The following is a 24643-nucleotide window of genomic DNA, read 5'->3' as shown; positions in this document are numbered from 1 at the left end:
GTAATGCCTTCCTATAGCTTTTCCTCGACTATTAACATGGCTTCATCAGAATCCTCCTGATGTTGGGAGTCAGTTGCGAAAAATTAAGACTAGATAAATAGAAAGAGAAGCTTAAAAAGGTGAATTGTCCTGCTGTCATGTGGCATTCATAATCAATAGAGGCAAGATCAGGGACTACAGAATAGATAGACTGTGCAGAGGGATAGATAAGGAATGGACAGACCAAAAATAGGTTAGAAGAGGGACGGCTCTGGATCCTATAGAGCCTTCTCGGTCCTCTCTACGTCTCATACCTACCAACTTTTTGAGATGAGAAAGCGGGACACTTAAACCACGCCCCTGCCACACCCCTGATCACGCTCCTGTCACACCCCTAGTCATGCATACCATAAAGATTTCATGAGGAAAATATGTTGTCCTATAATTTAAACCCCACTGGTCCTTTCTTTCCTGGTTCATTTTCCTTCATAGTAACATTTTAAAATCAGTAACAAATCAATTTAAAGGATGGGGATAAATCAAACACATTTTTAGTAGAGAAATATACATATTTACATAGAAATAGGGGCAAAGTCCTGAAAGAGGGACGAATGAGGAGGAAAGAGGGACAGGGCTCCCAAATAGGGACTGTCTCTCCAAAAGAGGGACAGTTGGGAGCTATGCATTCCCCCGCTGCCCCCCTTTCAAAAATCATGCCTTTAAGAGTCCTCGGAGGACCTCGGAAGCACTCGCATCCCCGACAGCTTCTGAAGACCTGCACACTTATCTCCAGAAGTACTTGGGCACACAAACGGCTCGAAAACGTATTTGATCTGTAGGTCGAATAATTTAAATCGGGAAAACGGGGGAAATGAGGAGACAGAGAACCAGAAAAGCTCTAGGGGAGAGCCTCCCCTCTTAAAGAGGAACGCCAGTGAAAATAACATAATGAAAAGAAGTGCTTCATTTTTACAATAATTATTTATAAATGATTTAGTCAGTGTTTGCCCATTGTAAAATCTTTCCTCTCCCTGATTTACATTCTGAAATTTATCACATGGTGACATTTTTACTGCTGGCAGGTGATGTCAGTGGAAGTAGCTGCTACTTGCTTTTTTGGCAGTTGCAAACAGCTGCTATTTCCCACAATGCAACAAGGCTCCCACAGTGTGATGTCAGAACCTCAGTGCTGTGAGGCGCTGACATCACACTGTGGGAGGGGTTTTACCACAAAATCAGCCATACAGAGCCCCCTGATGATCTATTTGAGAAAAGGAATAGATTTCTCATGGGAAAGGGGGTATCAGCTACTGTTTGGGATTAAGTTCAATCCTGGGTTACGGTTTCTCTTTAATAGGTGAGTAACTTTTTTCCTTAAAGGGAATCTGGAATGAGAGTTATATGGAGTCTGCCATATTTATTCCGCTGATCCCTCATACATGGGTGGTGTGTGAATCATACAACCAGGGTCTATAGCTAAATGTATTGGGGGCAGAGGATCAGCAGGGCAGCCAGGCAACTGGTTTAAAAGAAAATAAATATTGCAGCCTCCATATACCTCTTGCTTCAGGTTCCTTTTAACGGCATTAAATATACATTCATGGTAACTGCACTTACGATTTGGTCATGGCAACAGCATTTAGTATACATTCATGGTAACTGCAGTCATTATTTGGTCGTGGTGCTGTACTGCATTTTTGCTAGACAAGAAGAAGATGAAAATCCACCAGTCTCATCTACATCTAACAGTTCTTTATGATTCTTTTTCTTCTCTAAGATCCTGTCCAATATAGCCATCTACTTGTGTACAATCACCGTCGGCATCATGTCCTACTACATGGCAGACCGCAAGCACCGCAAAGCCTTTCTGGAAGCACGCCAGTCTCTGGAGGTCAAACTCAATCTAGAAGAACAAAGCCAGCAGCAGGTAGGCACAGCTTTCTGAGTGCTTTGTGTCAAACTGGTGGGGGAACAAGCAGAGGTTTAAGGTCAGGTGATCAGCTGAATAGCGCAATGGTAAGGCTGCTGCCTTTGATGTAAAGTTTGAGCCTTTGACCAGAGTTTGAATCCCAGCTCAAGTCAGTAAGTAAAACAGTAAGGAGTCTTTGGGCAAGGCTGTTTAATTATCCTGGTCACCGCCCGTGGAGTGGCGAGCTAAGTGGCTGCAGCACTGAAGGTCTTTGAGTCCGCCCGGAGGAAAACACAAAATAACTATTATAATAATTTATTTTTAAGGGGAACCTATACTGAGAAGGATGTGGATTTTTCCTTTTAAAATAATACCAGTTGCCTGTGATGCTGCTAGTTGTAAAATATTGGTACTTTACTATGCAGTAGCCGACACACATTCTCACTTGAACCCTCTGCTGTAGGTGCCTAAACCCAGCCCCCACACACCTAATGCCTAACCCTTCTCAACTAATACCTACCCCTCCCCCCCCCCCCCCACCTAATGCCTAAGGGCCCTTTTACACTTAATCAGTTGCTCTCAGTTAAAACGGAAAGAAAACGGATTTTCAAAGTAATGCCCATGTTTTCCTATGGCCTCTTTTACACTTAACGCGTTTTATCTGAAATCTTCTTCCCAGTGCACTTCTATGGAAAGAACGCGTACCAACGCGCACTAACGCGTACTAACGCACACCAACTGATTAAGTGTAAAAGGGGCCTAACACAAATACCCCACCTAACCCTAACCACCCAATGCCTAACCCTATCACCCCACCTAACCCTAACCCCTCCTACCTAATGCCTAACCCCCCCACCTAATGCCTTACCCTAACCCCTCCCACCTAATGCCTAACCCCCCCCCCCACCTAATGCCTTACCCTAACCCCTCCCACCTAATGCCTAACCCTAACCCCCCACCTAATGCCTTACCCTAACCCCTCCCACCTAATGCCTAACCCCCCCCACCTAATGCCTTACCCTAACCCCTCCCACCTAATGCCTAACCCCCCCCACCTAATGCCTTACCCTAACCCCTCCCACCTAATGCCTTACCCTAACCCCTTCTACCTAATGCCTAACCCTAACCTCTCCCACCTAACGCCTAACCCTAACCCCTCCCACCTAATGCCTAACCCCCCACCTAATGCCTTACCCTAACCCCTTCTACCCAATGCCTAACCCTAACCCCTCCCACCTAATGCCTAACCCTAACCCCTTCTACCTAATGCCTTACCCTAACCCCTCCCACCTAATGCCTAACCCCCCCACCTAATGCCTTACCCTAACCCCTCCCACCTAATGCCTTACCCTAACCCCTTCTACCTAATGCCTTACCCTAACCCCTCCCACCTAATGCCTTACCCTAACCCCTCCCACCTAATGCCTTACCCTAACCCCTTCTACCTAATGCCTTACCCTAACCCCTTCTACCTAATGCCTTACCCTTACCCCTCCCACCTAATGCCTTACCCTAACCCCTTCTACCTAATGCCTAACCCTAACCTCTCCCACCTAACGCCTAACCCTAACCCCTCCCACCTAATGCCTAACCCCCCACCTAATGCCTTACCCTAACCCCTTCTACCCAATGCCTAACCCTAACCCCTCCCACCTAATGCCTAACCCTAACCCCTTCTACCTAATGCCTTACCCTAACCCCTCCCACCTAATGCCTAACCCCCCCACCTAATGCCTTACCCTAACCCCTCCAACCTAATGCCTTACCCTAACCCCTTCTACCTAATGCCTTACCCTAACCCCATCCCACCTAATGCCTTACCCTAACCCCTCCCACCTAATGCCTTACCCTAACCCCTCCCACCTAATGCCTTACCCTAACCCCTTCTACCTAATGCCTAACCCTAACCTCTCCCACCTAACGCCTAACCCTAACCCCTTCTACCTAATGCCTTACCCTAACCCCTCCCACCTAATGCCTTACCCTAACCCCTCCCACCTAATGCCTAACCCTAACCCCCCACCTAATGCCTTACCCTAACCCCTTCTACCTAATGCCTTACCCTAACCCCTCCCACCTTATGCCTAACCCTAACCCCTTCTACCTAATGCCTTACCCTAACCCCTACCACCTAATGCCTTACCCTAACCCCTCCCACCTAATGCCTAACCCTACCCCCCCACCTAATGCCTTACCCTAACCCCTCCCACCTAATGCCTTACCCTAACCCCTCCCACCTAATGCCTTACCCTAACCCCTCCCACCTAATGCCTAACCCCTTCTACCTAATGCCTAACCCCGAAGCTAAAGCCTAACCTTAATCCTCAGTAAGGCCTAGTGCACACCGGAGCGTTTCCGCTGCGGTTTGCGATCTGCTTGCGGGAGCGGATCCGCTTGGGTAATGTATTTCAATGGGCTGGTGCACACCAGAGCGGGAGGCGTTTTGCAGAAACGCATACTCCTAGGCTGCGGCAGATTTTGGATTGCGGATGCGTTTCTGCCTCAATGTTAAGTATAGGAAAACCGCAGACCGCTCTGGAAAACGGCACTTCAGAGCGGTTTGCCAGGCGTTTTTTGTTACAGTAGCTGTTCAGTAACAGCTTTACTGTAACAATACATGAAATCTACTATACCAAAACCGCTACACAAAACCGCAAAACGCTAGCTGAAACGCTACAGAAAAAGAAGAAAAAGCGTTTCAAAATCTGCTAGCATTTTGCGGATCTGCTAGCGGTTTTTGGTGTGCACTAGGCCTAAATGCCTAAAACTGACCTCATAACCCTGGTGCCCAAATGACTGGTAGTTGTGGCAGATCATCTTCAATTGACTATAATCGTTAACTACTATGTAATAGCCAATCGGCTTCTAGCTGCATCATGTGCCCACATCACCGGCGCTTGGGCACCAATTACCGATAATTAACGCTTGCATCTATTACCCGCCTGCTGATTGCGGCACCCAATTGATCTGATCTGTCACTACATGGGTGATTACCTAGTAAAAAAAAGGCTATGCCGGTTAGTTGAGACTTCCGGTTACCAGAGTTACGGATAATGGGGACTATGCTATACTAGGGACATAACTTAAATTTTGTAATAACCAGAACAAATGGGCAAATGAAATGTGTGGGTTTTCTCTACAGTAGCACATTTTATTTTAAAACTACAATGGCTGAAAACTGAGAAATAATGCATTTTTATCAACTTTTTCTTATTATTCCTGTTAATAAAATAATTCTTAGCAAAAAGTACCTTCCAAAGAAAGCCCAATTAGTAGTAAAGAAAACTATGTATAGATCATTTAGGTGTGATAAGTAGTAATAAAGTTATTGGTGAATGAATGGGATGCGCTGAAATGTGAAAATTGCTCTGGTCCATAAGGGAAACACAACCTGTAGTGGTCAAGTGGTTAAAATCTGTAATAGAAGTGAAAAATGATCACAACTTGAGCAGCCAATTAGAGACCTACTGAAGAATCTGGAGCTGTCTTGAAGGCTTTGTATAATCTTCTTAATTATTCATTAAAGGCTTGAGCACGCGGGTGCACAGACCTGGTGCTACAACAACAACAAAACATTTGTGAAGTGCTTTTCTCCCATAGGACTCAAAATGCATAAGCTTGTCTCAGATCAGTGCATAGTTGAGGTATGTGATGTGTTACAAGGGAAAGTTGTGTGATCATAATTGACAGACTAAACAGGTGGCTTTCCAGTTTGGGTTTAAACGCCTTCAGGGTTGGAGCGGAGGCATCTTGATTGGGTGTTCCAAAGGGTAGGGGCAGCATGAAAAAAAGGCTCTGGTTGCAAAGGTTTTGAGTTGGACTCCGGGTGTGGTCAAGTTATTAGATCCTGTTGATCTGAGGTTGAGGGCGATGTGACACAGTTGCAACAAATCCTTCAGTTAGAGCTGGTTCACACTAGGTCCGGAAACGTATCCGTGACTCTAGTTTTCAGCCCTGATTAAAAACGGAGCCACGGATAGCAATGTTAAAAATAGCAGCCGTCTTGACCCAAGAAAAAAAACGGATCCGTCTGCGTTTGCGGGGACCCGTTTTCAAAACCTGAACGGAAGGTCCGGATCTGCTGCATTTTTATGCAACGGATCTGGACCCTGATACACACAGGAGTAATGGCAGGCAATGGGAAAACGGATTTCCCTCCACACAGGCAAATTTTGACACAGAAACGGATCCGTTTCTGTGACACAGCCTGGGGGTGGAAGAGGGGGCCGCTATGCTGGAGCAGTATAGCAGGCAGGACAGGGGTGACAGCGGTCAGCGGGGAGGGGTGACGCCCCCCCCCCCCCCTCCAGCTAGTTTAGCAAAACTTGTTACAATGTATAGCAGGGAGCCAGGAACTTGCCTACTTACAGACTGGAAACGTATGCTGCAAAAGAATTGTTTCACAACAGCTGTAATTTGATTCCTGAAGTTTAATTCCCCATCAGTCAGTAAACCCAGGCTGTGCACAGTCAAGAGATAATAAAGCCTGAGTTCTCTATCCTGGGTGGCGTTGGTATAGCCTGGAGTTGCTTTGCTGCTAGGCTCTGACCTCCGATGACAAGAGCCTCAGTGTAAAGGATAACCGTGCTGAAATAGGAAGTTAATCTTTACTTACCTTCTTCCAGTCCCTAGCAGTGTATGTGGTTCCTCGCTGCAGTTCTGCTGCCCTCCATAAGTGCGCCGCCAGCCCCTAGATAAGATCACCCTGTGGAACTTTCAGTCCCACTCTCATGGCCGGGAGTGTTCTGCGCTTGTGCAATTATTATTTTTTTTTATTATTATTTTTTATTTATATAGCGCCAACATCTTCCGTAGCGCTGTACATAGTACAAACAAATAATGGGGAACAAATATACATAAGAAATTCAAGGCACTGTACAGTCATGACGTTGAATAGAATAAATATAGATACATGCATAGTTGATATGTAGTTGGTACATATATATATGTTAAAATTACAGCAGTATGAGAAACACTAGGAGGAGGTCCCTGCCCTTGCGAGCTTACAATCTAGAGGGTAGTGGGGAGGAAACAAAAGGGAAGGAAACACCAGGATTAGTGGGTGAGCCAGTGTGCCTTCAGTGCTGCCTATAGCAAATTATAGGCTTGTCTGAACAGGTGTGTTTTCAGAGTACGTTGTGCAATTTAAGTCTTTGTGAACTTTGCAAGCACAGGACGCTCCTGGCCGAGGGAGCACTATTGAGAGCGGTGCCTGGATGTGCCGTGCACAGGAGACAGCAGCACCCACAGCTGTGCTCATTGATCTTACGGAAGGGCCAGCGGGGCCTAGGAGGGCAGCGGAACTGCACTGAGGGAATACCTGGGGCTTGATTCACAAAACGGTGCTAACTGTTAGCACGCTGTGAAATGTGCTTTGTGCAAAATTTTGCGTGATAACGGTTATTGCGTGAAAAATGTAGCATTAACGTGCGAACGCAAATTTTTGCACGTGTTAACCCTTTTTTCGCACAAAACCCGTTGTTTCATGTGAAACCGCGCTAAATCACGCGAAAAGCCGTGCTAACAGTTACCACCGTTTTGTGAATCAAGCCCATAGACTGCTAGGGGTTGGAAGAAAGCCCAGGTAAATAAAGATTAACTTTTCTCTTCCAGATCGGTTAACCTTTAAAAGACAACCAAGGTGACCTGACATGATGAGATAGACATGTGTATATAAAGTGCTGAGCACACAAATAACGAGGCTGTGTTCCTTTTTTTCTTTCTCTGCCTGAAAGAGTTAAACATCAGGTATGCAAGTGACAGTTTCTGTCTGGGTCAGGACTGGGTCGGACAGCAGAATAACCCTCACTGATAAGTAATTACAGCCATAAAACACTTTCCTGTCAGTAAATGGCTTCTGAGAGCAGGTAAGAGATAAAAAGGGTCAATAACTCATAGATTTGAGCTCTGGCATACTACAGTGAAGGTGTCATTGAGCAAAGACAATGAAACAGTAAAAACTTAAAAACTAGATTAAATATAAAATAAAACTGCAAGATATTTGAAAAAGTAATTGTTGTTCTCATCAGTTTATGTTCACTTCGGATGTCCTTTAAGCCAGTTGGCATAAACTAGCTAGATGCCAGGACCACCGCTATGCTTCTCCAAAAAGGGGTGGAGGAGGATGAGAGGATGCAACCATAGAAGCACAGGATGGGGGCCCTAGGTAAGGGAAGAGGCCAGGTGTAAATTCCCCCCCTAACCCCTGCAGGCTGGTTCCCCCTGGACTGCCACTGCACAGCTGATTCAGCTACGTTTGAGCTGCAGATGGACTTTATTGCACTGAGCACCTGACTCTATTGCACATGAACACAACAGTAATGAAAAGTAATCATAATACTGGCTTTGCTTCTCTTGTGAAATACAAGCTTATCACAGCCACTGCTTTCTACTGTTTTCCACATATCATATGTATTTGTTATTCTATTGTATTTCACAGCAAAACAAAAAATTTGCATGCAGAAAAAACACAAATGAAAATTTGATTGTAATGGACGAGCTGAGCTCGTCATTACCGCCAAGGTGGTTAAAGGACACCGAGAGGGATATAGAGGCTGACATATTTATTTCCTGAGTTACAGAGTACCCAGCAAGCTCATGGTGAACTATAACTCCTAGGTCTGTATGCATGTTGGATTATTGTGGATCTGTATACCTATTTAACGAGCTGACACATCATTGTATTCCAGCGGTTCTGGAGGTGTGGTTAGCTTACAGGGACAACAATGGGTGATTTGCATATATTCAGCAGTGATGCCCTGGGAGACATATCAGAGCTCACTCCAAACTGAATAATTGCAAATACTTTCTGTTATAAGAAGGCAAACATATTCATTTCCTTTCATGCACCAGTAGTGTCTGAATCACCCACTGGAAATAAGCAAGAGGCAAATACGATCAAACTTCAGTCAAACATCTGATCTGCATGCTTCTCCGGGGGTCAATGGCATAAGTGGTGCTATGATTTGCTACGCAATGTCCTATTTAAAAAAAACTGTGGTTTTTCATTTTTTTTTCCATGTTGGGAAATGTAATTGTGCCGTCGACTGCACCATAATAACTGCAAAACATGTGCTCCAAAACTCATGGAAGTCGTGGAGTGGGGGTTTTAATAAAATGTTCAAATTACCTTTTGACCTCTTCATTAGTAAGGAAACAATCAGGCCCGGATTTACCTAACAGGAGCCTATAGGCACAGATGTCCTGGCACCTTAGACTCCGCCCTCCATGAACCTACAAACCCCCACTGAACCACACCCAGCTGTCACTTCTCCCTTACTTCCCTTGCCTGTCATAGGTAGCTACATGTGCCCCTTAGTATTAGGTAGCCAGAGGTACCCTCAGTATTAAGTAGCTAGAGGTGCCCCCAAATATAAGGTAGCTAGAGGTACTCCTGACTGAAGGGAAATCTCGCCAAGAGCACAGTGAGTAAACTCATATACACGCTTATTAGGACTCTACATAGGAAAGGATGGAGTGCGGCGCTCTAGGAGGGAAGTAAGCCGTTTTTCCATCACCTGACGCCTGTAGGCAAGTGCCTACAGTGCCTTATGGTAAATCCAGCCTTGGAAACAGTAACATTCTCACCCCGCGAGCTTTCCCAGCCCCCGCCGGGAAAAATATAAAGCAAGTTAGGGAGAGAATCTGGCAGAGCGTGTGAGATATCGTTCCCTCTTCCTGCCGATTGCACGCCATATTGTTCCCATTGCAGGAAGCGTTAGAGCCACCCCGAAATCCATCTGCGCCTCTCCGGGGTCTGAAACGTTGTGTAAACTCCAGTAAGTGAATATGTAGGGACGGTAAAGTACGCCATACACAACCGGACGTATGTTATGACTATAGCCAGGAATTCAGCTACTGTTTATATTAGTCACTGCATTCCCTAATACTCACTTCTTATTTAAAGCACCAGTTCCCATATCCAGAGGATACTGTGCTTCCTTTATCCCTCACATCCAGCCCCCGTTTACTAGCTGCATCATTTTGTGTGTGTGTGTGTGGGGGGGGGGGGGGGGGGGGTTTGCACACTAAAAGGCATCAGATCTGTTAGACCAGGGGTGTCAAACTCAAATACAAAGTGGGCCGAAATTGAGCTCTGCGACCAAGACGCAGGCCAACCTCAACGTCTACTGGTCACCTCTCTCCCTTATATAGTTTCCTGGTATCTATTAGCCCCCTCCATTCCCTATGCAGTTCTGTGGTGTCTACTAGTGCCCCCTCTTTTCCCTATATTGTTCCCTGGTGTCTAGTGCCCCACCTCCCCTTCCTATACAGCTCCCTTGTGTTTAGTGGCCCTCTCTCCCTCATCTATACAGTTCCCTTGAAGTTTAGTGGTCCTCCCTCCCTTTCCTATACAGTTCCCTGGTATCTAGTGCTACCCTGCTCCCCTTATGTCTTCCCTGGTGATCGTGTGTGCTACATTGGTCAGATTTTTTTAAATGTCACATTCAGTCAGAAAAATTGATTGTAATTCTTGAATAATAATTGTATGGTGTGTGGCCACCTTAAAAAAGCTGTGCTTGGACTGGAGCTGTAAAAGACCGCGTAGAAGGAGGCCCGAGACGATAGCTGGATCAGCTGCATCACTCTAGAGACATTTGGCATTGCATTGCAGGCTTTAGAGAATCTGGGTCAAGGCCGGACTTCACTCCGCACTTACAGGCAACCTTGCATGAAAGAAAGAAGAATATCGCATAGGCTTCCCCGCAACTCACGGTCTAAAGTTCATGCTGATCTAGGTGGGGTAGCAATGACACTTTATTACAAAGTCATGCCATTGTTGAATTGTTTGTTTATAAAGATGCAACCTGCAGGCTTTTCATCCTCCACTGTCCGCAGGGCTGGATTTACTCAAGTGCGGTTGTGAGTCAAATAACTGCATGTAATCACGAATCTCGAGTCGTGATTAAAAACCTGCTGACTTTAACAGTTAATAGCAAAGCCTCCTTACATGCTAGAAACACAAAATTTGCCAGACATGTTAAGAAGAAGAATTTTTCAAAAAGCCCTTATAGTTTTTGAGAAAATCGATTTTAACTGCTTTAGGTTCCAGGACATAGCTTCTACGTCCTAATTAGTCCCCCTGTGTGTTCTAGGACATAGAATCTACGTCCTGCATTAAATCCCGCTGTCTGCCCCTGCTGCGCGTGCACCTGACCGTGTATGCTCATGCTCAGTCACGTAAATTGTCCTGTGAATGAGCGTTGCTGTTAGCTAGCAACAATCATTCAATAAAGTTAGAAAAAACAAGTTGTAAAAGGAAAAAAAAAAAATGAAAGTGACATGGGCCCAATAAAATAAAAACTATTTTTTTTATTCCCCATTACTTTTTAACCCAAAATTAGCCTGTTAACCCATTATTAACCCCTGCAATACCTATGCCTGTTTAAAAACATTTAATAATTGCCGTCAGTAGCGATCGGATGCAATCGCTAGGGCGAAGTTTCAGACCCCAGTGCTCTACAGATGTAATGCTCTGCCATTGCCTAGTGATGCATCTGTACAGCACTATGCCCTACTGAACTCTCGCCCTAGCGAATGCATTTGATCGCCACAGACGCGCAGACTGGGGATAACTGTCCGCCACATGGTCAGCTAGAAGAGAAACAGGGCATATGGGGTATCATTTTAATCGGAAAGGGCCAAGTCATTTATTTGTAAATGTTTTATAACTGTGGGGCGTGTGATGTGAAAATTAGGGAGGGGGAAAATAAAAAAAAAATATGTTTGTTTACTCCTAATTTTTCCCTACAAATAGACTATAAACCAAAATAGTTTTGGGCGAAAAATGTTACCCAAAGAAAGCCTAGATTGTGCTGAAAAAAACAAGATATGTATCTCTAAGATGGCATTGATAATTAAAAAGTTACTGCTGTATCAAAAGGACAGCTAAAGTGTCAACAATGGCTATCATTCATAAAGCATTCCCGCATGCGGAAATGCTTAATACCGCTGACTTTACCGACCACCGAGCAAAATGTCAATTCATAAAGGCTCTTTCCGCATGCGGAGCTGACATTCCCGTGCAGAGTGATAACTTAACGCCTTGTGCGGTGTTAATACGCAGTTATCCAGAAAAAGTAGCAAAATGTCCATTCATAAACATTTCCGCATAGCGGTATGCGGAAGGGGATTACCGATCCCCTGGATGTAGCGGGAAGCTTGCGGAGTACTTGTAAGTTAATAGGAAGGACCTCCGAAGCAGCAGAAGAGAGAGCAGCGCACGGAGGGAATCGGGCAGCTTTTCTGTTTCCGCATGCCTACCGCCCGCCTACTGACACCAATCTCCAGAAAACCTCCGCACTGCTATCGCACCAGGCACAATTTTTATGAATAACCACCCAGAAGGCTAAACTACCGATGGCGGTATTCTCCCGCACGGGTTCTCCTTGCCGCCAGCAAGTTTATGAATGATAGCCAATGTCAGGAACTTTAAGTTGCAAAAACCGTGGAACGCGAAAGGGTTGAAGTTTCAAAGAAAAAAAGTATACATTTAAATGTGGTAAATACATTAACTTGTCATTTACCACATTTAAATGTATTGTTTTTTCCTTTGAAACTTTAAAGAGGAACTCCAGTGAACATTTTAGTGTTGGCAGGTGATGTAGCTGCTGCATGGTTTTTGGCAGTTGAAAACAGCTGTAAACAGCTATTTCCCACAAAAGTTTGAACTTTTCTTGTGGGAGGGGTTACTTGTGGGAGGGGTTTCACCACAATATCAGTCATATAGCGCCCCCTGATGGTCTGTTTGTGTAAAGGAATAGATTTCTCATGTAAAAGGGGCTATCAGCTACTGATTGGGATAAAGTTAAATTTTTGGTCGGAGTTTCTCTTTAAAATCGATTTTCTCAAAAACTATAAGGTCTTTTTGAAAAACCTTTTTTCCTCTTGTTCCCACTGTTCTTCTTATCTAGCATGTAAGGGGTCTTTGCTATTAACCATTTAAGTCGGCGGGTTTTTAACCACGAATACCGACTAGTCATCACGAGTAACTCAAGATCACGAGTCAGGTAATCTTAGGTGCATTTATGATCGGCATTCGTGATCAAGAGCTGGTCACGAATGCCGATTATGACCTCGTGATCGCAAAAAACGAGTCGTGATCATGTGACGAGCAACCCTGCTGAGCGCCTTTAAAAACACCTGTGCTTTGAAATGCAAACACGGGTCCTGCAGCTTTTCGATGCATTTCTGAGGTGATTCAACCTCAATAGGAAAGTGTAAAGGTGCTCTGAAAAGCGCTAGAACAGAACGATTTTCCAAGCGTTTTTGTTACAGAAGCTGTTCAGTTCCAGCTCCACTGTAACAAAAAATAAAAAACACTACACCAAAATGCTCCAAAAGTCGCTAGGCATGATTAGAAAATTGCTAGGCACATGCCTAGAATTGCTCTAAAGAATCACTTCAAAAAGCACTGAGCGTTTGCGATTAAATTAGCGCTTTTTGGTGTGCACTGACCCTGATTGTTGGAAAATTGCTATTTGCCTGGCAGTTGTGATAATCAGCGGACTCTGATCCTTGGATTCGGTGATATAAAAGAAGTATAATAGTAGATCTACCAGAAAGAATTCCCAGTAAAGGGGTCAGCTTCTTAGCGTACTGTTAAGGCTGTTTCCTTTGATGTGGGATTTGGGCCTTAAACCAGGATTCGAATCCCAGCTCAAACCAGTATGTCAAACAGTAAGGAGTCTTTGGGCAAGGCTTCCTAATCAGGGTGCCACTGCTGTTGAGACAAAGGGGGCAATTTCCCCAGGGCCCTGACCACTCTAGTTGCCCCCATGCCACTGGAGCCCCTAGGTCAGTGGTTCCCAAACTTTTTGGAGTCGTGACACATCAAACCAAACGTTCAGATCTCCGTGACACGTAGACTAAATGCATGTAATGAGAGACAGCGTTTCCCCACTAAATGCACATAAGAGACAGCGTTTCACCAGTAAATGCAGGTAATGACAGACAGCCTTTCACCAGTAAATGCACATAATGAGAGACAGCGTTTCCCCAGTAAATGCACATAATAAGAGACAGCTTTTCACCAGTAGATGCACATAATAAGAGACAGCTTTTCACCAGTAAATGCACATAAGAGACAGCTTTTCACCAGTAAATGCACATAATGACAAAAAGCCAGTTGTCCCCAGTATATGTAGCCAGGGATATATGTGCCCAGTATATGTAGCCAGGGGTATATGTGCCCAGTATATGTAGGCAGGTGTATATGTGCCCAGTATATGTAGCCAGAGGTATATATGCCCAGTATATGTAGCCAGGGGTATATGTCCCCAGTATATGTAGCCAGAGGTATATGTGCCCAGTATATGTAGCCAGAGGTATATGTGCCCAGTATATGTAGCCACGGATATATGTGCCCACTGCCCAGTATATGTAGCCAAGGGTATATGTCCCCAGTATATGTAGCCAGGGTGTATATGTCCCCAGTATATGTAGGCAGGGGTATATGTCCCCAGTATATGTAGGCAGGGGTATATGTCCCCAGTATATTTAGGCAGGGGTATATGTCCCCAGTATATGTAGGCAGGGGTATATGTCCCCAGTATATGTAGGCAGGTGTATATGTCCCCGGTATATGTAGCCAGGGGGTATATGTCCCCAGTATATGTAGTCAGGAGTATATGTCCCCAGTATATGTAGTCAGGGGTATATGTCCCCAGTATATGTAGGCAGGTGTATATGTCCCCGGTATATGTGGTCAGGGGGTATATGTCCCCAGTATATGTAGCCACCGATATATGTGCCCAGTATATGTAGCCAGGGGTATATGTCCCCAGTATATGTAGGCAGGGGTATATGTCCCCAGTATATGTAGGCAAGGGTATATGTGCCCAGTATATGTAGCCAGGGGTATATGTGCCCAGTATATGTAGGCAGGTGTATATGTCCCCAGTATATGTAGGCAGGGGTATATGTCCCCAGTATATGTAGGCAGGGGTATATGTCCCCAGTATATGTAGGCAGGTGTATATGTCCCCGGTATATGTAGCCAGGGGGTATATGTCCCCAGTATATGTAGTCAGGAGTATATGTCCCCAGTATATGTAGTCAGGGGTATATGTCCCCAGTATATGTAGGCAGGTGTATATGTCCCCGGTATATGTAGTCAGGGGTATATGTCCCCGATATATGTAGCCAGAGGTATATGTGCCCAGTATATTGTAGCCAGGCCCCCCCCCCCCCAAGGAGGAGAGAGCGAGGGAAGGAGAGCGGCACCTCAGGGTGCTCTCCCTCCCTCGCTCTCTCCTCCGGAATGAAGTGCGGTGGCTGGCAGAGGGGCGGAACTTCCCTTCCGTGTCCTCCGTCTGGTCTCGTCGCCGGCGCGGGATGATTTGCCACTACTCTGGCCTGATCCAGACCAGAGCAGCGGCTGCGACACCAGAACTTCCGGCCGGCGCATGGAGCGACACGGAAGGTAAGTCCCGCCCGCTGCCAAACGCCGCCGCACACACAGATCGGAGGGGAGAGCGAGGAAGGCAAAGCACCCTAAGGTGAGAGAAGAGGGGTAGATGGCCCCCTTCTCCACCGCTGCCCACAGCTTTACCTCCGCTGCGCTGCTCCCCTCAGAGAGCCGCGACACATACCCGAAGCTGGGTTGGGAACCACTGCCCTAGGTGGTCTCCTGCTGACTGCTCCCCGTGGCCACCACACAGAGCCGGGACAGGGTCCTCCAGCACCCAAGGCTGAGATACCAACGTGCGCCCCTCCATCCCTCCCACCCCAGCCGTCACACACTGATTGCTATTAGACTGAGAGGTGCCCCAGGGCCCCCAGCTCCCCAACACCTTAATCTCTAGTTATCTGGCTTGCAGTCACTGCCATGGTTCCCCTTTTCTTATTTCTCTCTGCTTCAAACACAATAGGGGTATGATAGCTGAGTGAGTTGCGTGCCCCCTCCTACGATGCGCCGAAGCTGGAGCCTCTCTCGCCTCTGCCTCGGCCCGGCCCAAACAAGTTCTGTAGCATGGCTAAAGATGGAGATCGGAGAAGAAGCAGCCACCGGGACAGGTGAGTTACTGCAATGCAGCTCAGCTACGGAACATGCAGGGCCCACGGGGATCATCAGCGGGAAACCACCTTGGAGGTCCGGTGGAGCCGGGCCCTGTGGGCTGACTTTGCTTGGGGGGGGGGGGGTAGAGGCCCCCGCGTGGCTCACACCGGCCCTGTACCAAATGATCCTGGTCACCTGTGGAGCCTAGTGGATGCGCTTCGAGTCCACCAGGTGAAAAGACCGATATAAATGTGGTATTTGGGGGGGGGGGGGGGGGAGTTTAAAAGTTACCACACATTACACTTTTTTTTATTTGTATTTCCTTTTGGTTCAATAAAACCAATCCAATTTTTCAGGTTGATTGAAAGATCTAAGGAAGTTGTTAGAGGTGACACACTTTTTTGAGCTTGCTGTAATTTTGTAAAAAAAAATTGTGAGAAAGTTGGTTAGATTAGATACATTTCACTCAATAATCAACTTTTCTACTTTTTGATTTTGAATATGAACACCTTTTTGTAATATGGATTTTTAAAATGTAACATCCACTCACTGACTTATGTTTAATGTTATTTAAAATAAATAGTTTAATACAGTTACATTTTACTATAATTGTACCTAACAATCTTTTATTTAGCACACATATACTTGGTTGTTTATACAAACAAATACATTTTGGTATGTTCTGAGGAGAACATAGAATAAAATACAGAATACAGTGTTGATTTGTTACCCCTCCTTATGGTCCAACTATTACTGCAAGTAATCATTGATAAAAAATAGTAAATACAAAGAAAGTGCTCATAATAAAAAATAGTAAAAATAAAAAGTGTTAGCAAATGTCCCCATGCCCCCACCCCAAGGCAGCAAGGGATCATGGGATCCCTGAACCAATCAGTATCCACATTTGCTGCGATTGTGCATGTTCTGCCACAGATGGAAAAACATGTACAGTTGCACAGGCTCTTGAAGTTATTACTGTTTGCGTTTGTGATTTTTGCTGTACAATACTACAGTTTTCTGCATCTTCCCGCATGCCGCCTGCATTTGCAATTATAGTGTATCCCGTGAGGAAACGTTCACGGAAATCACGCTCACTAAAGTGAACACACTGTAGAAAACGGATCAGTGAATAATGGCGCACAGCGCCTATGCATAAAAATGGCGTCGCATTAAAAAGATACGCTTATCGATATTTATCGTTAGTACTGCATAATAATGGCGCACAGGGAAAAAAAGAAGAAAAACGGCACACACTAACGTTATTTATCAATAGTGCCGTTCATGTGCCAAACAGCAGACGTTATTGCGAACAGTAACATTATTTATCAATCGCGCCCTACATAAGCCAAACTGCAGACGTTATTTAACTGCAAAACGGTGAATGGATTTAATGTCACACTGTCAAGGTTAGGGTTGGGCACCACCAGGGGAGATTTAGGGTTAGGCACCACCAGGGGTGGTTAGGGTTAGGCACCACCAGAGGGGTGGTTAGGGTTAGGCACCACCAGGGGAGATTTAGGGTTAGGCACCACCAGGGGGGTGGTTAGGGTTAGGCACCACCAGAGGGGTGGTTAGGGTTAGGCACCACCAGGGGAGATTTAGGGTTAGGCACCACCAGGGGGGGTGGTTAGGGTTAGGCACCACCAGGTGGGTGGTTAGGGTTAGGCACCACCAGGGGGGGGTCAGGAGTTAGGGATAGGTACAGAGAGGGTTCTGTGTGTTAACACTAAATAACAATAAGGCTTTAACGTTAAATAGCGATAAGCAACAAACGGATTAGCACCGTGCGCCATTATTCGTAGGCGCCATTTTCAGATGGATCCGTAGAAAAGACCTATGATTCCTATAGACTGCAAGCAGATGCCAGCAGTCTATGGTGGATGACACGTGCAACCAAAAAACGTGCAAGGGATGTGAAGTCATCCGCGGGAACACTGCTATGTTTTCTGCAGACACAAGTGTAGCCTTTCTGTGTGTGGGTTTCATCTACAGTAGTATTGTTTATTTTACAATTATAGTGAATGGAAATGGAGAAATAGTGTATTATTTTCTTGTTTCCCTTTAAAATGCATAGAGAATACAATAATTACTGGAAAAAAAATCACCCCAACAAGCCAAGGCTTGTGCACACTGTGAGCGATTTTCGTTGTTTTTAGCACTGGCGATTTTCAAAAGCACTTTAAAAGCTCCTGAGCAGTGTATTTAAATGTGAGTGTTCTCACATGAGGGATAAGCTTTCTTTCCAATCACAAATGCGGGTCCTGCACCATTTTATGAGCATTTGCGATTCAATAGAAGGTATAGGAGAATCGCTAAGCGCTTTAAAAAGTGATTTTGTGAGCGCCTTTCAAAAAAACATAGCATTAAAGAGATTCAATGCAGTTTACATTTTCCCATTTAAAATAAAATGGCTGAAATTTGATTGGCTGTTTTATGCTCCGCCCACTTTTCCTGGATTTGTAACCTTGGTCACCAAGTGACCACCTGTGCCAAGTGTGGGGACTCTGGCTTGATTACTGTGAGAATGGCAGCCTTTTACATTTTTTCAATTGACATGAATGGGGGAAATCTGATTTGCTGTTTGTAGCTCCGCCCAAGTGTGTCGGGGGGACGCGAGACCCCCAGAACATATCATCCCAGGTAGTAAGAGATCTGTATACCAAGTTTCGTTCAAATCGGTCAAGGCGAGAGATCGCAGCACATGCACACATACACCCGACTTTATATATATATATATATAAATCTACTTTTTAAGTTAGAACTGTTTTTGTTCAATGACACATTCATTGAAGTATGCCAGAGCTAAAAATCTATGAACTACTGCCCCTTTTTATCTCTTTCCTGCTTTCAGAAGCCATTTTCTGCTAGGAAAGTGTTTTATACTTGGAATTTATCAGTAAGTTTCACACTGTAGTCACTTCCTTTCTGAGTCAGGACTGAGTCATCCACTTACATACCTGATATTTAACTCTTTCAGGCAGAGCAAGAAAAAAAGGAACTCAGCATAGTTATTTGTGTGCTAGGCACTGTACATGTCACATGTCACCTCGGGTATCCTTTAAATGTTATTATGCTGTTGCTTATCTTTTAGAGCAGAGAGGAAGTTCTGAGTTCAGGTGCGCTTGAACCCTACAGTGCAGCATGCAGTACTCTAGGCTAATGGCTAATTAACAAGAGTAATTGCTACTGTCCATGTTGTTTAATCCCATTAGCTTGTTGACTGAAGGAGCACTTGTTGCCATATTTGAACCATAAATGTATGGAAGAGATCTGTGTTTTCTTTCTGCTTCCTGGAAAGATGGAAGCGTGACAGGATGTGTGGCCAGGGGGCGTGTCTCGCTTCTTACAGTCGCTTACAAAGAGGTGTCCCCCTTTCCATCTCAGAAAGCCGGGAGGTAACGTGTTTGCTAAAGAGAGATGGGGAAAGAAAAAACTAATGTGAGGTTTCCTGTTTTCATAAACAGATGCAGACTGAGAGCGTCTGGGAGCCCCACAGCCCGGCTCCTCCAGTTTCCATGGCAACAAGGAACGAGAATGCGATCTCTCGCTCACAGCACTACAAGGCCTTACACAAGTGGCCTTGATCTGTCTGGTGTCGAGATGACAAAGTTGTTTTTTTTCTCTCTCTGGCCTTCCCCCTCTGTGGTATTCCAGGCAAAATGGAGGATGCGAGGGGAATACCTCCACGCTATAAATAGCAGCAGTCAGCTAATATTGGCACAGCAATGGCAGGTGTCATCTATAATTGACTCTGAATAGTGAGCATGTTGTACATTAGCAGTGCAATCCCTATAGATGCATCATGCTTGCTATGGTTAGTTATAGATCCAGGAGAGACTGATAGCCTATGTTGGATTTAGCAACAGTATTACTTAAACCGCAGTATCATAAAACAACCACAAGATGTCACTGTCTGCAAATGGGGTAGTGATGATCTCTATGGTATTGTGATTTCCTGTATGCATTGTGTGCACCTCTCAGCTCGAAGTAAGCTGTATTTCCGGATGGTGGTGTGTGATTTATCTCTGCACGTTTTCTTCAGTAAGGGGTTCTAACTTGTTATACCAGGTGCCTATCTGCAATACTGGCCACTCTGCTCCATCAGCCTGGAGACGTACATGCATAAAGGGCGCTGGAAATAGCTGCTAGTAGAATATTGGTACAACTTCCAATAATATCCTGTCAAGCAGTGGTCATTCCTAAAATATTGGTAAATAACCAACCCTCCAAATGGATACCTAACCCTAACTGAACTCCTCCCAATCCCTTCCCTCCCACCTCGATGCTTAAACCTAACCAACCCCTGCCGCAAACTTGCCAATAACCACACCGCAGCATATACATAAAATAATGGGAACTTAATTCCACTATTTGTAGCCCCAGAGGGCCGCCCGCTATTTTATCAGGTGCCTCCAGAGCCCAAATTTCCAAGAGACGCTGAAGCAAAAAAAATAAATAAATTATGTGTTTCTATGTGTAGTACAGCTGAGAAATAAAACATTAGGAGCAGAGACATAAGTCTAATATTGTTTCCAGTACAAGAAGAGTTAAAAAAAACTCCAGTTATCCATGCAAAAGAGCCATGGAGCTCCAGGACTTTCAAAGTCGCAGAGAGCTCTGTCTTCTGAAGCTTTTTATCTCAACTGTCTGTCATTGTATTTTCTTTTTCTCTGCAGAGGACAGTTCAATAGTTCACTGGCCTGCTCTGTAAAACCATTTAGAATGCTGAGTAGTGTGTAAACTGCAAATATTAGAGAATGACGTAATGTTATATTAAAAAAAAACACTATATAACTGAAAATAAAAATATGAGAATATTTTCTTTGCTACTATTGTTCTAGTAATTATCCATACTACACAACCAATTCATTATATCATTTTTTTTTCCGCTTCAGTGTCTCTAACAAACTTTAGTAGCTCCTTTCAGCCCCCAAATTTACTGTTATCGTCTAAAGATCTTTGGTTTTTAACCAGCTGTGATATTAGTCTGAAGGTAGGCCTGGTGCACACCAAAAACCGCTAGCAGATCCGCAAAATGCTAGCAGATTTTGAAACGCTTTTTCTTATTTTTCTGTAGCGTTTCACCTAGCATTTTGCGGTTAGTCGGAAGCGTTTTTGGTGTAGTAGATTTCATATATTGTTACAGTAAAGCTGTTACTGAACAGCTTCTGTAACAAAAACGCCTGCAAAACCGCTCTGAACTGCCGTTTTTCAGAGCGGTTTGCGTTTTTCCTATACTTCACATTGGAGGCAGAAACGCTTCCGCAATCCAAAAAATGCCTCACCCCGGGAGTATGCATTTTAGCAAAACGCCTCCTACTCTAGTGTGAACCACCCCATTGAGATACATTGACCAAGCGTATCCGCAGCCGAAAGCTGGTGTGTGCACCAGCCCACTATGCAGGTTTACTAGTGTGTCATTAGGAGCAGAATTCTGTTCCACTGACCCTACTGGCAGGAAACTTCTCATTCAAAAATTCAGGTGGCTTTGCAGACTGGATAACATGGCTGCTTCCCTCTGCCTTAAAGAGACTCCGTAACAAAAATTGCATCCTGTTTTTTATCTTCCTACAAGTTCCAAAAGCTATTCTAATGTGTTCTGGCTTACTGCATCACTTTCTGCTATCACAGTCTCTGTAATAAATCAATGTATCTTTCCCCTGTCAGACTTGCCGGCCTGTGTCTGGAAGGCTGCCAAGTTCTTCAGTGTTGTAGTTCTGCTATGAACTCCCCCTTCCAGGCCCCTCTATGCACACTGCCTGTGTATTATTTAGATTAGGGCAGCTTCTCTCTTATCTTTTACAAGCTGGATAAATCGTCCTCTGAGCTGGCTGGGCTTTCACATACTGAGGAATTAGACAAGGGCAAAGCTGTTTGCAGGAAGAAAAGAGCAGCCTGACACTTCAGTGCATGAGAACTGCAGGGGGAAAGAAACACACAATGATCTCTTGAGATTCAAAAGGAAGGGTGTATACAGCCTGCTTGTGTATGGATGTATTTTCTATGTGTGGACATACTGTACATCAACCTACTTCCTGTTTTGGTGGCCATTTTGTTTGTTTATAAACAAACTTTTTAAAACTGTTTTTAACCACTTTTAATGCGGCGGGGAGCTGCGAAATTGTGACAGAGGGTAATAGGAGATGTCCCCTAACGCACTGGTATGTTTACTTTTGTGCGATTTTAACAATACAGATTCTCTTTAAGACAAATAGTTAGAGATGGCCTGAACAGTTTGCCGGCGGACAATTCCCTGCGAACTTGGGATGTTTGTCGTTCCCATTTAATTTTTTTGTCAAAAATTTGCGATCACATTAAACATTAAAGTAAAGGGACGCTGAATTTAGTGGTTAATAGCAAAGCCCCTGTAGAAACACCAAATCTGCAGGGTTTGTTAAGGAGGTCAGTGGGAAGAAGAAAAAAGTTTTAGAGAAAATCGATTGTATAGTTACGATAGGAAAAAAGTATATACTTAAATGCAGTAAATGACAGATAATGTATCAACCTAACGGTAGTGTTAATTTACGTATATAAAAAAAAAGAGCAGTGAATTTATGACGGGGTTTCCAGGGTATACAGACCCCCTGAAAAACCAGTGGAAGTGACAACGCTTTGGCCAGGAATCAATATACAGCCGCAATATGGCTGTATAAGGATCCCTGGCAATTTCACCTATTTTTTTTGGACCTTTTTTTTTTCCAGAGTGTGGGAAATAATAAAAATAAAATAAAATGACGGCGGGTCCCCCTCCCGAGCCTCTTTAACCCCTTGTCCCCATGCAGGCTGAGATAGCCAGAATGAGCTATACCAGCCCGCATGGTCCATGGTATGGCTGTGCTGTGGGTGCTCCAGGGTGACACCGTAGTTTATTGCTATAGGTGCGGTTAAAGAGGCTTAGGAGGGGGGACCTCATTTAATTTTTTTCCCCATACCCTGAACATATAAAAAAAATAATACATTTATATACATGCTGATACATTACTGCATCATGTCATTTTACCGCACTTAATTTTAGACTTTTTTCCTCTAATTTTTAACATCGATTTTCTCAAAAACTACAAGGTCTTTTTGAAAAAAAATGTCCCTCTTGTTCCCACTAAAGTGCACAGAAGATGGAGTCGCACACCACCGGTGAGGTGCAGGACCAATGTTTGTATTCCAAAAATTCCAGCGGGTCCGCACACTCTTAAGTACCAATTCTTATTTATTCAGATATCGTAACACAACCATTCCACAATACCAACAAATCGTTTCGGGGCCCCAATGGGGCCCCTTTGTCAAGGCTACAGTACAGAATGGTAGCGTTACGGTAATGTTACCATTCTATACTGTAGCCTTGACAAAGGGGACACCTCAGAGCCCCGAAACGATTTGTTGGTAATTTATTGTGGAATGGTTGTGTCATAATAACTGAATAGATAAGAATTGGTACTTAACCTCCTTGCCGGTCTAATGCTCGCTGGCAAGGAGGCAGCGCAGCACTTTTTTTTATTTTTATTTTTTCCAAATCATGTAGCGAGCCCAGGGCTCGCTACATGATAGCCGCGGAGCGGCGGCATCCCCCCACCCACTCCGATCGCCTTCGGCGATCAGAGTAAGCAAGAAATCCCGTTCAGAACGGGATTTCCTGCAGGGCTTCCCTGGTCGCCATGGCGACGGGGCGGGATGACGTCACCGACGTCATGGACATCGGGACGTCACAGGGAATCCCGATCCACCCCTCAGCGCTGCCTGGCACTGATTGGCCAGGCTGCGCAGGGGTCTGGGGCGGGGGTGGGCGGCTCGGCGCGGCGGGTAGCGGCGGCGATCGAATGTTACAAGCAGCTAGCAAAGTGCTAGCTGCATGTAACAAAAAAAATTATGCAAATCGGCCCAGCGGGGCCTGAGAAATCCTCCTGCGCAGGTTACCCCGAGCTGAGCTCGGGATAACCGGCAAGGAGGTTAAAGAGGAACTCCAGCCTAAACAAATATACTGTCATTAAGTTACATTAGTTATGTTAATTAAAATAGATAGGTAATATAATCTCTTACCCACCCTGTTTTAAAAGAACAGGCAAATGTTTGATTTCATGAGGGCAGCCATCTTTTTGGTTGAAAGGAGGTGACAGGGAGCATGAGACAGTTCCAACTGTCCTGTGTCCTGAGCACCTCTCCCAGTTGCTAGGCAACGTGAAGAACAACATAGGAAATCCCATCATGCTCTGCACAGCATCAGGGAAAAAAAGTCCGGGCTTTTTTTCTTTGATGGGTGGAGCTTAGCTAAAAATGCAGCTAAAAATGATGCTTTGGTAAGAAAAACAAAGTTCTGATGCTGTGAAACTGTTAAAGAAACACCAACCCTTTTCAGTTCTGCTGAGTAGATTTTGAGTCCAGAGGTTCCCTGTAAGAGTGTGCGGAACCTCTGGAATCTCTTGTTCCCACTGTCCTCCTTAAAATACTCTGCAAATTTCTAGTGTTTCTAGCATGTACAGGGGCTTTACTATTTACCACTAAAGTCAGTGGCCATAAAACTTAAATAACCATTAAAAAAGCATTCGCGCAAAATACATATTTTTTGGTGACAGTTTTTGGCGACATTTTGCAGATGATCCTCCTCCGCCATGCTACTGTCCGGGTTTTGGTACACTTTTTTCACCTTTTGTAAGAAATTGTGGTTGCAGAGATGCCCTGAAAGTTTTAGACGTTCGCGTCTAAATTCACATTTGCCAAAATTTGATGTCCGCTACGTCACTACCAATAGCATAACGGGGGATTCA

The 24643-nt window shown here is 44.8% G+C and overlaps 1 protein-coding gene across 2 annotated transcripts in view; it reads left to right on the top strand.

Annotated features, from left to right (window-relative positions):
* Window positions 1-24643, top strand: part of ADCY3 (adenylate cyclase 3) — a 237413-nt gene that overhangs the window by 117261 nt on the left and 95509 nt on the right. For both annotated transcript variants that reach the window (XM_068280078.1, XM_068280079.1), the window contains exon 2: window positions 1757-1906. In XM_068280078.1, coding sequence (XP_068136179.1) covers window positions 1757-1906 — 150 coding nt within the window. The remainder of the gene's footprint in view (window positions 1-1756; window positions 1907-24643) is intronic.

This window comes from Hyperolius riggenbachi, chromosome 4 (genome assembly GCF_040937935.1).
Source record: "Hyperolius riggenbachi isolate aHypRig1 chromosome 4, aHypRig1.pri, whole genome shotgun sequence".
Taxonomy (NCBI): domain Eukaryota; kingdom Metazoa; phylum Chordata; class Amphibia; order Anura; family Hyperoliidae; genus Hyperolius; species Hyperolius riggenbachi.
Note: the sequence above shows the minus strand (reverse complement) of the source record. Positions and strands in the feature narration are given on the sequence as shown.